This window comes from Oryzias melastigma, linkage group LG5 (genome assembly GCF_002922805.2).
Source record: "Oryzias melastigma strain HK-1 linkage group LG5, ASM292280v2, whole genome shotgun sequence".
Classification (NCBI taxonomy): domain Eukaryota; kingdom Metazoa; phylum Chordata; class Actinopteri; order Beloniformes; family Adrianichthyidae; genus Oryzias; species Oryzias melastigma.
The window spans coordinates 35,918,702-35,929,754 of NC_050516.1; the positions used below are offsets into that span (position 1 = coordinate 35,918,702).

General features: G+C 40.9%; 1 protein-coding gene across 2 annotated transcripts in view; it reads right to left on the reverse strand.

Annotated features, from left to right (window-relative positions):
- pxk (PX domain containing serine/threonine kinase) overlaps positions 1-3,806 on the reverse strand; it is a gene marked incomplete in the record, with an annotated part of 21,007 nt that extends 17,201 nt beyond the window's left edge. For both annotated transcript variants that reach the window (XM_024270196.2, XM_024270197.2), the window contains 1 exon segment: positions 3,526-3,806. In XM_024270196.2, coding sequence (XP_024125964.1) covers positions 3,526-3,627 — 102 coding nt within the window.
- Between the last annotated feature and the right edge of the window lie 7,247 nt (positions 3,807-11,053).

The following is an 11,053-nucleotide window of genomic DNA, read 5'->3' on the forward strand; positions in this document are numbered from 1 at the left end:
CTAGAGCCCAGTTCAGAGCCCAGTTCAGAGCCCAGTCCAGAGCCCAGTCCGGAGCCCAGTCCGGAGCCCAGTCCGGAGCCCAGTCCGGAGCCCAGTCCGGAGCCCAGTCCGGAGCCCAGTCCATTCTCCTTCAGGAGTTTACAACTCTAGTTTGACACCAATGCTCAGTAAAGACACATTCGTGGAACATGTTCCACAGTCAGCTGAGTTTAGGTTCTTCAGGTTAAAGATGTTTCCCCTCGTATCCCTCATTGAGAAAACCTCTAGGCTGGAGTCTTCAACGTAAGAACCAAGTCTAGAGGACTGTTTTTAAAACCTCTCCTGCCATTAGAGATGGGATTCATGACTCTTTGTAGGGAGCTGAATCTTTTGGATCAGTTCATCTCAAAGAAACGCTCAAAGACCGGCTCATTTCGCTCTTTTGATATTTGTTCTCTTATAAGAAACCAGCCTGGAGTTTATTCAAATAAGTCTTGAAATAATCAAGGGGAGGATTGATGGGCTGAGATCTGGATCAGAATAATTCAACTTCAGATTTTACATCAATAATTAAGATTTTAAAAATATCAATTTAATCTTCATTTGAACATCTGTGGACGAGATGTTAAAGTCTGATATGGATTGATTGTAAATATTCCTCTGCCAGCATATGCAGCTCTGCAACATGTTTGTCTATAAAGAGTGTCTGTATTTTGAATTATGGTTTTCATGCAAATGGAACTGCTCTGACACATAACTACAAAACCCTTGAAAAATTTCTGCAACATCCCTGCAACATTTCTGCAACATTTCTGCAACATTTCTATAATATCTCAGCAGCATCTCTGCAACATCTCTGCAGCATCTCTGCAACATCTCAGCAACATCTCAGCAACATCTCAGCAACATCTCAGCAACATCTCAGCAACATCCCTGCAACATTTCTGGAACATTTCTACAATATCTCTGCAACATTTCTGGAACATTTCTACAATATCTCTGCAACATTTCTGCAACATTTCTACAATATCTCTGCAGCATCTCTGCAACATCTCTGCAGCATCTCTGCAGCATCTCTGCAACATTTCTACAATATCTCGGCAGCATCTCTGCAAGATTTCTACAATATATCAGCAGTATCTCTGCAACATCTCAGCAGTATCTCAGAAACATCTCTGCATCATCTCAGCAACGTCCCTGTAACATTTCTGCAACATCTCTGCAGCATCTCAGAAACATATCAGCAGCATCTCAGAGACATCTCTGCAACATCTCAGCAACATCCCTGGAACATCTCTGCAACATTTCTACAATATCTCTGCAACATCTCTGCAGCATCTCTGCGACATTTCTGCAACAGCTCTGCAACATCTCAGCAACATCCCTGCAACATTTCTGGAACATTTCTACAATATCTCTGCAACATTTCTGGAACATTTCTACAATATCTCTGCAACATTTCTACAATATCTCTGCAGCATCTCTGCAACATCTCTGCAACATCTCTGCAACATCTCTGCAGCATCTCTGCAACATCTCAGCAACATCTCTGCAGCATCTCTGCAACATTTCTGCAGTATCTCTGCAGCATCTCTGCAACATTTCTGCAACATCTCAGCAACATCTCTGCAGCATCTCTGCAACATTTCTGCAGTATCTCTGCAACATCTCTGCAACATCTCAGCAACATCCCTGCAACATCTCTGCAACATTTCTGCAGTATCTCTGCAACATCTCTGCAACATCTCAGCGACATCCCTGCAACATCTGTGCAGCATCTCTGCAACATTTCTGCAGTATCTCTGCACATCTCAGCAACATCTCAGCAACATCTCAGCAACATCTCTGCAACATCTCTGCAATATTTCTGCAACATTTCTGCAACATCTCAGCAACATCTCAGCAACATCTCTGCAGCATCTCTGCAACATTTCTGCAGTATCTCTGCAACATCTCTGCAACATCTCAGCAACGTCCCTGCAACATCTCTGCAGCATCTCTGCAACATTTCTGCAGTGTCTCTGCACATCTCAGCAACATCTCAGCAACATCTCAGCAACATCTCTGCAACATCTCTGCAATATTTCTGCAACATCTCTGCAACATTTTTACAATACTCAGCAGCATCTCTGCAACATCTCTGCAACATTTCTGCAACATCTCAGCAGCATCTCTGCAACATCTTTGCAACAGCCCTCCATGGCCGCTGTGACAGCACAAAAGCTTCCAGGAAGTTGCTTCATCAACAGAGAGAGAAGCAACAGGCAGAAGCTCACAATCTTCAGTCTGATAACAGGCTGAGGCAGCATGACCCGTCTTTATCTTGAGGTTATTTAAATGCCAATGGATTTAAAGAATGTCTGTTTTCTAAACAGCTGAAAACACATTTTCTTCTAACAAGAATCACATTCTACAAGTAATGATACAAACTTTTAGAATCTTAGTGGGATGAAAATATACAGCCGTCACATGGAAGTCAAGTTAAAAATAAAAGTGACGATCTTCTGATGTGATCGTCTGGAACATTTGTATATGATAATATCCTTTCACAATAAGGTCTTTATTACCATAAACATGCAAAGTTACAACTCAGAACCTCTTTCTTGATTAGAAATTGTTTAATTTGTGGTCCAAGCAAATTTCCTGATGAGATTATTAAATAGGAGGATATTTGAATGTAGTATTGGATGATCAACTGGACAAATGGCACCATGGACTCTTACATTTATTTATGCTGAGATATGACCATTGACATGTAAAGTCAAAGATGTCTGGAGAGGAAATACCCATCAGATTCAGTTTTACTGGAGTAAGTCTTTATTTTATTTATTTATTGGAGTAATAATAATGGAACCAAACGATCCACATGGATTACTGGCTGGTGTCTGATTGTCTGTTGAAGTTAACATTTTTCTATTCCACTAACGAATCACAAAACAATTTATGCTTCTATTCAATTATCTGAGACTATGTCCCAAACAGGAAAGCCTCCTGGATTCTAAATAACTCACTGCTTAAACTGGACATAGAGCAACTGCAGGACTGATCATTTCATATTTGGCTTTCATGTAAAGAACACAAAAACTGCATTTAATCTACTGAAAATATTTGACACCGTTCATATTAACAAATGAACCATTTCTTCTTCACGTTTTCCCTGTAATAATTAAAGAATCTTAGATATTTACCATTTCTAACAGTGCAGATATAAAGCTTTAAAGTTTTCTGTCTTTAAATTTGTGTAATGTATGTTTTGTAATGCATCTCCTGGTATTCACACTGTTCTTATTCTACTTGTTCCGTGTATTTGGACATTTAAATACGTTTTCCTGGCTGTCACATGACCGGAAGTGAAGGTGTGTGACAGCTCCTGCAGACTCAGAGGTTTGACGGGAAAATGAGTTCAGTCCGATAATTGAAGCAAACAAACGAGTTTCAGACCCTCTGCTCTCAGTGGAGGTGGCGGGTCGAGAGAACCACCCGAACCCCGCATCAAGATTCATATTCCAGCTGCTCGACTGTGTTTACTTCCAGGTAACAACTCACCGTGTGCGACTGCAGGTTCTGGCTGGCTTCGATCACCGCCGTCAGCGGCACCGTATCGTCCAGCAGCAGCCTCCCGGGAGGCGGCTTCTCGGTGAATGACATCCCAGAAGATGGACACTAAAAACCCGACTAAAAGGTCCGATTGTCACCGGGACCAAAGTCCTCGGAGCCGGATGAAAACCTGCTGAAGTCACCGGCCGTTGGCTCGATCCACCGCAACACGGAAGCGCTGGTGGTCTGATCAGATAGTCGGGATGAGCCACAGCGCCCCCTGCTGGGAGGGAGGCGCAGCGCTCCGGAAGAGATTTAGAGGAATGATGCAACAAGTTGTCTTCAGAGATTGGTTGGACAAAGCCAGTCCTCCACTTGATCAATAACAGAGGACATATTTTACCATTTGGAATGTTTTGTAGCAAATTTGATAGGAAATAATATAATGAGATGATAAAATTAATTTCCCAGTATTTAATTCAGTTATCATCCAATCTGATTTTTTCCAAGAACTTTATTTAGAACTAAGTTACATTATATAGAGATGCACCAGCAACATTATGTATAACAACCACAATTACCCAGCATAACATATAAGACATAAACAACATATAAAAGATAGACACAAAAGTACAGATGAACTTGAGGGATTCTCATGAAGTATTTCTTAACAAAACTAAGTAATTTCAAGCCATTTTTTGTTTTCATGTAATCGAGTGACTGAAAACAAAAACAGAGTGCTTTATGAAAAGTATTAAAAGGTGGTTTTGTCTTTAAAAAAATGTTTTTGTGAATAAAAAAAATGAAATAAAAAACTACACTTCATGGTCTAAACATTTAAACATTTACTTAGATAAAACATTTTTTGCATCCAAATGAATTGAAGCTGCAATTTTAGAAGAATACCAAAAAACAAAACTCTTCCCAAAATGTATTTATAACTCCAGAGTTAAAGAATAAATGATCCACAGTCTCAATGTCATTTAAACAAAAACTACAGCCGTTCTCTTCAAACAAAATCAGTGTCTGAAAAATTCCTTGGATGAGTAAATATTATCAATTATTTTAAAATGAATTTCATTTACTTTTGGTAAAATATAAAATCTAAGGAAATTAGATCTCAATTCAATCACATCCTCTCTAGGAAAGTGTTTAGAAATGTTTCTTTTCTGATAAGATGTTTGAAAAGTTCTCTAACAAACAAATGAAGGTGTTTGGTAATTCTGTCTTCGTAACAGGCTGTCGTCCAACAGGACAGAAGGAAGTTGTAATTGAACTTTATTTAGGAACACATTTTGCGATTATTGGATCCACGACTGAGGAAGGGCTTTGATTACAGAATCACATTGTTTCCAATCCGATAACTGGAATTTGGAGTAAAAGTTTTCAAATGTCAAAATATTTCCAGTAGATGCAGGACGGAACACATCACCTAGTCAGACAGTTATTGTAAAACAAGGATCTGTTTCTTTGTAACACACAACAGTTCCAGAGAGGCGTGATGTGTGGACTCAAATTGTGCTTGTAAACGAGTTTCATCATCCACTAATTCAGCAACAAGCTCCAGTTCAGCTTCCATCTCTGCTGAAACACGGTCGATCCATCACCAGCTCCCATTCAATTCATTCATACGGGCTTCCCTTGTAGAAGAGACTTTTCCTACATTTTCCAAAAGAAATGCAATCTCACAATGTTACACCAGAGCTGAGGCTGAACTGAAATCTGGTTTTGGCAAATTTCCAATAAATCCAATATTGAGAGGAGTTCATTTTAAAATTTATTTGATTCAGTTTTTAATGTTTTTCATGTTTTAATAATTTTAGGGAAGATAATAAATATTCGGAGCTCCGCTCAATTTTTCATCGATCTTTTGCCCTGGACCCTGTTTTGTTTCTGTGTTACCTGGACAGGTGACATTGCTCCACAAACTTTTACACCTGGGCAGGAGATGTGTAGTACTACAATGGATACAAGTGCAACCTCCATGCGTTACACAATACTTTGCAAAGGAAGTTCACGTTTTGCATTACAAAGTAATGAGTGACTTCAATAAAACATCCCAACATGTTATATTAACATAGATTCTGCTTTAACTAGTTACATATCTGCTGTGCTGGTTTGTGTTGTGTTTTATTGTTTGAAACGATAATAAAATATAATTACCAAAAAAAAGTATTTGTTGCTTTAAGGACCATCATCAGCTGATGGAGAGAAAACTGAAACAGCTGGAGAACTCTCTGCAGCTCAATCACATCATGACTCATGGAAGAGGCAGTAGTGTAGATGAAAATATCATCTGCAAATGGATGAAACTCAACATTTAGCAACTGACTTGGTCTGTTTTGGATTTTGACCCCCTGTGTGACTGAGATTGACACCATTGACTTTAGATAGTCTTGAAGCTTCAAATGATCCAGGTTCTGGTGTCAGACCACGTTCAGTTTGGATATGTTCACGACTCCATAGATTCAGCCAGGTTCTTGTGTTTTTCTTGCTCATGGGACCAGATCCATGCTTGGTCTTTCCAGGTTGTTGATTGCTGATGTTTTTCTCGGGTCTGGCATCACCTCTTCTTCAGGGACTTCTCCAGCTAAGGTGAAGTGTTTTCACTCCAAAGACACACTTGTCTTTGTTTCTGTGAAAAAATATCTTTATTTTTGATCATTGTTTTAATGTGTTGTTAAATGTAACCTTAAGCTGTGGCCTACAGCATAAAATATATATCTATCTACCTATCTATCTATCTCTAGTCATATCATATACTTCAAGAGCTAACAAGATACCATATTACAGACAAGGAACCCTGGACCTACCCTCAAAATGCACACAGCAGAAACCTGTCCTCAACAGTTTCATTTGCCAGAAACCAGACAAACCATCTAGTTTACTGAACCACTTAGCTCCAGCAAACTGTGGCTTAATTTGTTCTGTGGTTGTTAAACTGAAGTGTTTTCAGTTGATAGGTTTCTTCGGGTCTCTTAGGTCTAACTAGCCCATTGAGAGAGCAACTGTTCTCTTTTGTAGAGTGAGTAAACTGACCAATAGGCTGAGCCATTCAGATGCTCATGATTTTCTCAATAGCCTCTAGTTTCTCATACATGCTAGTTCTTCTTTTAGGTTTTACTACAACGCAAAAGTAATCTTCCTACAGGAACGCACAACAGGAGGCACATTTGTGTCCACACACCTTTGAAGTTCTCCAGGTAGACATCAAAGTCCCTCAAACCGTCTTCATATTCCAACCACTGGGGAGTCCTGATCATTTGCAGCACTTGGTGGTCTCACTACCAAAACTCTCAACCAGATAGATCTCACACATGCGCTGAATCAAAGGATTGGGTGGACATGTGGCTGGATTCTGAACTGGGCTTGCAAAGCCAGTGCTGAGGGGCCTTTTAATGTCCAGGAACCCTCGGTGGGCCATAGCCCAAAACAGCCATGCCTATCAAAACTCTTTTTTTTCATAGGGTCTCTATTCTTTGGCATCCCATTACTATGAAGGCCCCATGCTATATGACCTCTGATGAGAACAGGGGGAGCTTTGAAATTTGGCTACCAAGAACTCTGCTTATGGGGGAGGAGGTGGGAGGTGTGGTTAGGAGGGTCTCTATGATCTTGGTTCCTCTGTCTTCCAAGGTCTCCCAGGTCGACTGCAATGGGTCCTTTGAAAATGGTTTAGGAGCTGTAGTCTGATTACCAGGAGTCTTCGGGGGGAGAGGGGTGTACTCCAGGAGGGCCCTCTGATTATGAGCCCCCACCAGGAGTTCCCAGACATGAGGGGGGTGCACCCTCATATGGCCCCCTGATTAGGAACCACCACCAGGATGAGAGTCTGGAGCACCCCCAACTGGTCCATTTGATTAGAAATCCTCACCAGGGGACCCCAGACAGGAAGGGGTGCACCCCCGCGAGCCCCCTGAATGTGGGTCCCCTGGTAAATAAAGACCATTTTTGAAGGGTACTTTGATTAAGCCTTTGAATAACCTTTGACCAATCAGAGGACCTGTGTGAGAGTGCATTCAGTGGGCTCCCCAGCCCCTCCCTCTCCTCGCCAGCACCTTGGAGTCATTGACTGTATAAGAAAAAACAGGATTGAGCAAGCCCCCCTCCTTCCGTGTTCCATATAGGAAGTACCACTGGGTTCCAAAAAGGCCAAAGTCCCATTGACTTCCATTGAGAAACAGACAGTTATTTCTCAGTCATTTTATATGTCAGAATAATCATTCTTCCTCTGCTGCTTTCTGATTAACTTCTTTTTTCTAATCCTAATTTTTTTAAAGATTTTTTTCCATTATCACAAGTTATTAGAGTTATAAACTGACCAATCAGATGGCTCAATAAGCGTTTGTGGGTCTGACGTCGATCGTCTGGGGGGTTTGATTGACAGATGACGGGTAGCCAATGGGAGCAGACTTCATCAATGGGTCCGTGAAGACCTTTTAACACCTACTTTACAATTCAACAATGTACCAATCATTGTCCTACTGTTGTTTTCCTCAATGGAATGTACCGATGCAGCAGTTTAAAACAACAAGAGGAGCATGCTGTCGACAGTTTTAGATGAGGATTTACTCTGTAGAAATAGATTTCACTCTGAGGTTATGTGCTTTGGACCTTTTGGTTTGTTTAACGTTCGTTTTTCTTTATTTCACGGTTTTGATTGTAGCTTATAAATAATAAGTTGTGTATCATACAGAATGGTACAGCTCCTCCATAAAATCACCAACCAAAGTTTCATCTTCTTCACTTTTCCAGCTTCAGCCTGAATTAGATGCAGCCGTCTGAGGAGCTCGAGACAAACTTGAAAGGACCTGGTCGTATTTTCAAACAGATAAAAAGATCCAGCTGTTCACTTGTTAGGATGGTTATTTATTTTAAATACCGCTGAACGCGCTTCTCACGTGCATCTGATCAGACTGTAACGTGGCCGCGCATGTGAAGAGACAAGCCGCTGCTGCGTGGGGGGGGGGGGGCGTCGCTCTGCACGGCGTCACCCAAATGCTCCTTTTATCTCGACAAAAAGGAATAAATGTAAGTAAATCCCAAAGGACCGCTGACAGAATCAAATGTTGGAATGGTTCTCCCTCAAACTTCAACAATGACTTGTACAATTCTCCGGCGTTATTAAAGTAGAAGCTGTTTACATCCGCGGTCTCGTGGTAAAGGCGTGGAAAGAGGCGGAGACTCACAATAAACTCACTCCTGATTGGCGACAGTACTTCCTGTAGATTCCATGACTCGGCTATGACTCAGACCAATCGCTGAAGATGGGTTGCAGACGTTTGCAATATGGCGATAGCCGTTTCAGGAAGTGACGGTGAAAGCGGCGGCCTACTTTCACGAAGAGTGGAGGTGATTCATTTCCAATGGAGGACCTCATGGCTCCAGAAGTCCAGTATTTTTTACAGTCAGTGCTTGGAGCCTATCCCAGCAGCTACAGCAAAGTAAACCAGTCACTTCAGTTTAACATTGAAGCTATGGTCTATTGCCCATTTCTTTTTTTATTGGGCCTGGCATGAATTGAATTAAACCTGTCTGATGATGTTCTTGTTGGTTAAGCAGCTGAGGGCCTCGTTAATGAATTTCAGCTGTATTGGTGTTCATGGAATTAACCACAGGTGCACTTCAGTGGCAACAATTAGACAACCCTCAAAACAGGACTGGACATATACCAAGGTGACGCTCTGTCCCCACTGCTGTTCTGCAGAGGTCTGAACCCCCTCAGCCAAATAATCAATAAAACTGACTATAGATACCGACTCAGAAATGGGGCCACCATCAGTCACCTCCTCTACATGATGACATCAAGCTATACGCTAAGAGCGAGCGGGACATTGACTCTCGGATCCACCAGGATCTACAGTACTGACATTGGGATGTTCGATTGATTGGTTTATTTCAAGCATAGATTTAAAATACAGGACAAAACACAATTATTTCAAACTCATTACAGAAACAAAATAGAAAATAGAAAACAAACAAAAATAAAACACACTGATATCACATTTGGTTCATTTTGTTTTGTGACAATTAACTAAAGTTAGTAGAGTTTGATTGATTGCTTAGTGGGAAGAAGCGAACTTATATAATCCCACCCCTACTTAATTACTTCACTGTTTTGCATAATTATGTAATCCAGTTGTTGTTATTTATTTATTTTTTTTTGTAATTCCCAATAGTAAAGTGAAGTGCTTGTTGATTATTGATTAATCTCATCAAACATTATTTCAGTAAACGGTAACATCAATCATACATCATGTAACAGATATACAATACTCATTGATTATCATCAAAATACAATTTTATATTAATGCAGAAAAATAATACATTGAAATCAAGTTTTAAAATAACAATAGAGTGCTTATTAATCATTCTCTGAAAGAATTCTTATATATTTTCAGTAAACATTAATGATTCACACAATATCTAATAATCATTGATTATCTTTAGAACACATAATTACAATAATCCTGTAATCATTACAGCATATTTTGGATCAAGTAAAGAACATTAATACCATAGTGATTGTAAACATTTCATTAATCATTACTGCATATTACATAACATAAAACTCATTGATTGCATTTAAAAAGCTTTGATTATTTCATCATATTTAATTTCAGACATGCATCCAAGATGTATGAATAAATCAAACTCAAGGCTCCAACTGACAGTGTGCTCAGTGAATGTCTCAGACAATGGAAAGCAGAGGATGCTGGAGGACAGAGCATCATGGGAGGACAAGCGCCTTCATGGGGTGTACCAGCGGACAATAACTGAAGTGGCTGATATCAAGAAGTCCTACCAGAAGCTCTGATCCTGGCAGTACAGAAACAAGCCTTGAACACCAGAGGGATAGAGGCTCAGATCTACCAAACCAGACAAGACTCAAGGTGTAGGCTGTGCAAAGAGGAAACAATCCAGCACATACCTGCAGGGTGGAAGATGCTGGCAGGGAAAGCAAACATGGAGCTGGAATAATCTACAGAAACACGTGTACAGAATATGGACTGGAAACCCCAAAGTCAAAATGGAAACACCTCAGAAAGAGGTAGAGAATGAGAGAGCAAAGATCCTGAGGGACTTCCAGATCCAGACGGACTGGATGGTGATGGAGAACCAACCAGACATTGTAGTGGTGGATAAAGAACAGAGGAAAGCCGTTGTGGTGGATGCGGCAGTACCAAGCCATGGTAACATCAAGAAGAACATGAGAAACTGGAGAAATACCAGGGACTCAGAGAGTAACTGGAGAAAGCTTGGAAGGTGAAAGTGACAGTGGTGTCCGTGGTAACTGGAGCACTTGGGGCTGTAACCTCCAACCTGGAGGAGTGGCTACAGCAGATCCTGGAAAGACCTCAGACATCTCAGTCCAGAAAAGAGCAGAGCTAGGAACAGCTAAGATACAACAGGACCCTCAAGCTCCCAGGACTCTGGTAGAGGACCCAAACTTGGAGGACAAACCATCAGCGGAGTGTGAGAGAGGCGTTTTTATGGCCCGCAGCAGTAGTCTACTGACTGCAAGGACCATATTGTT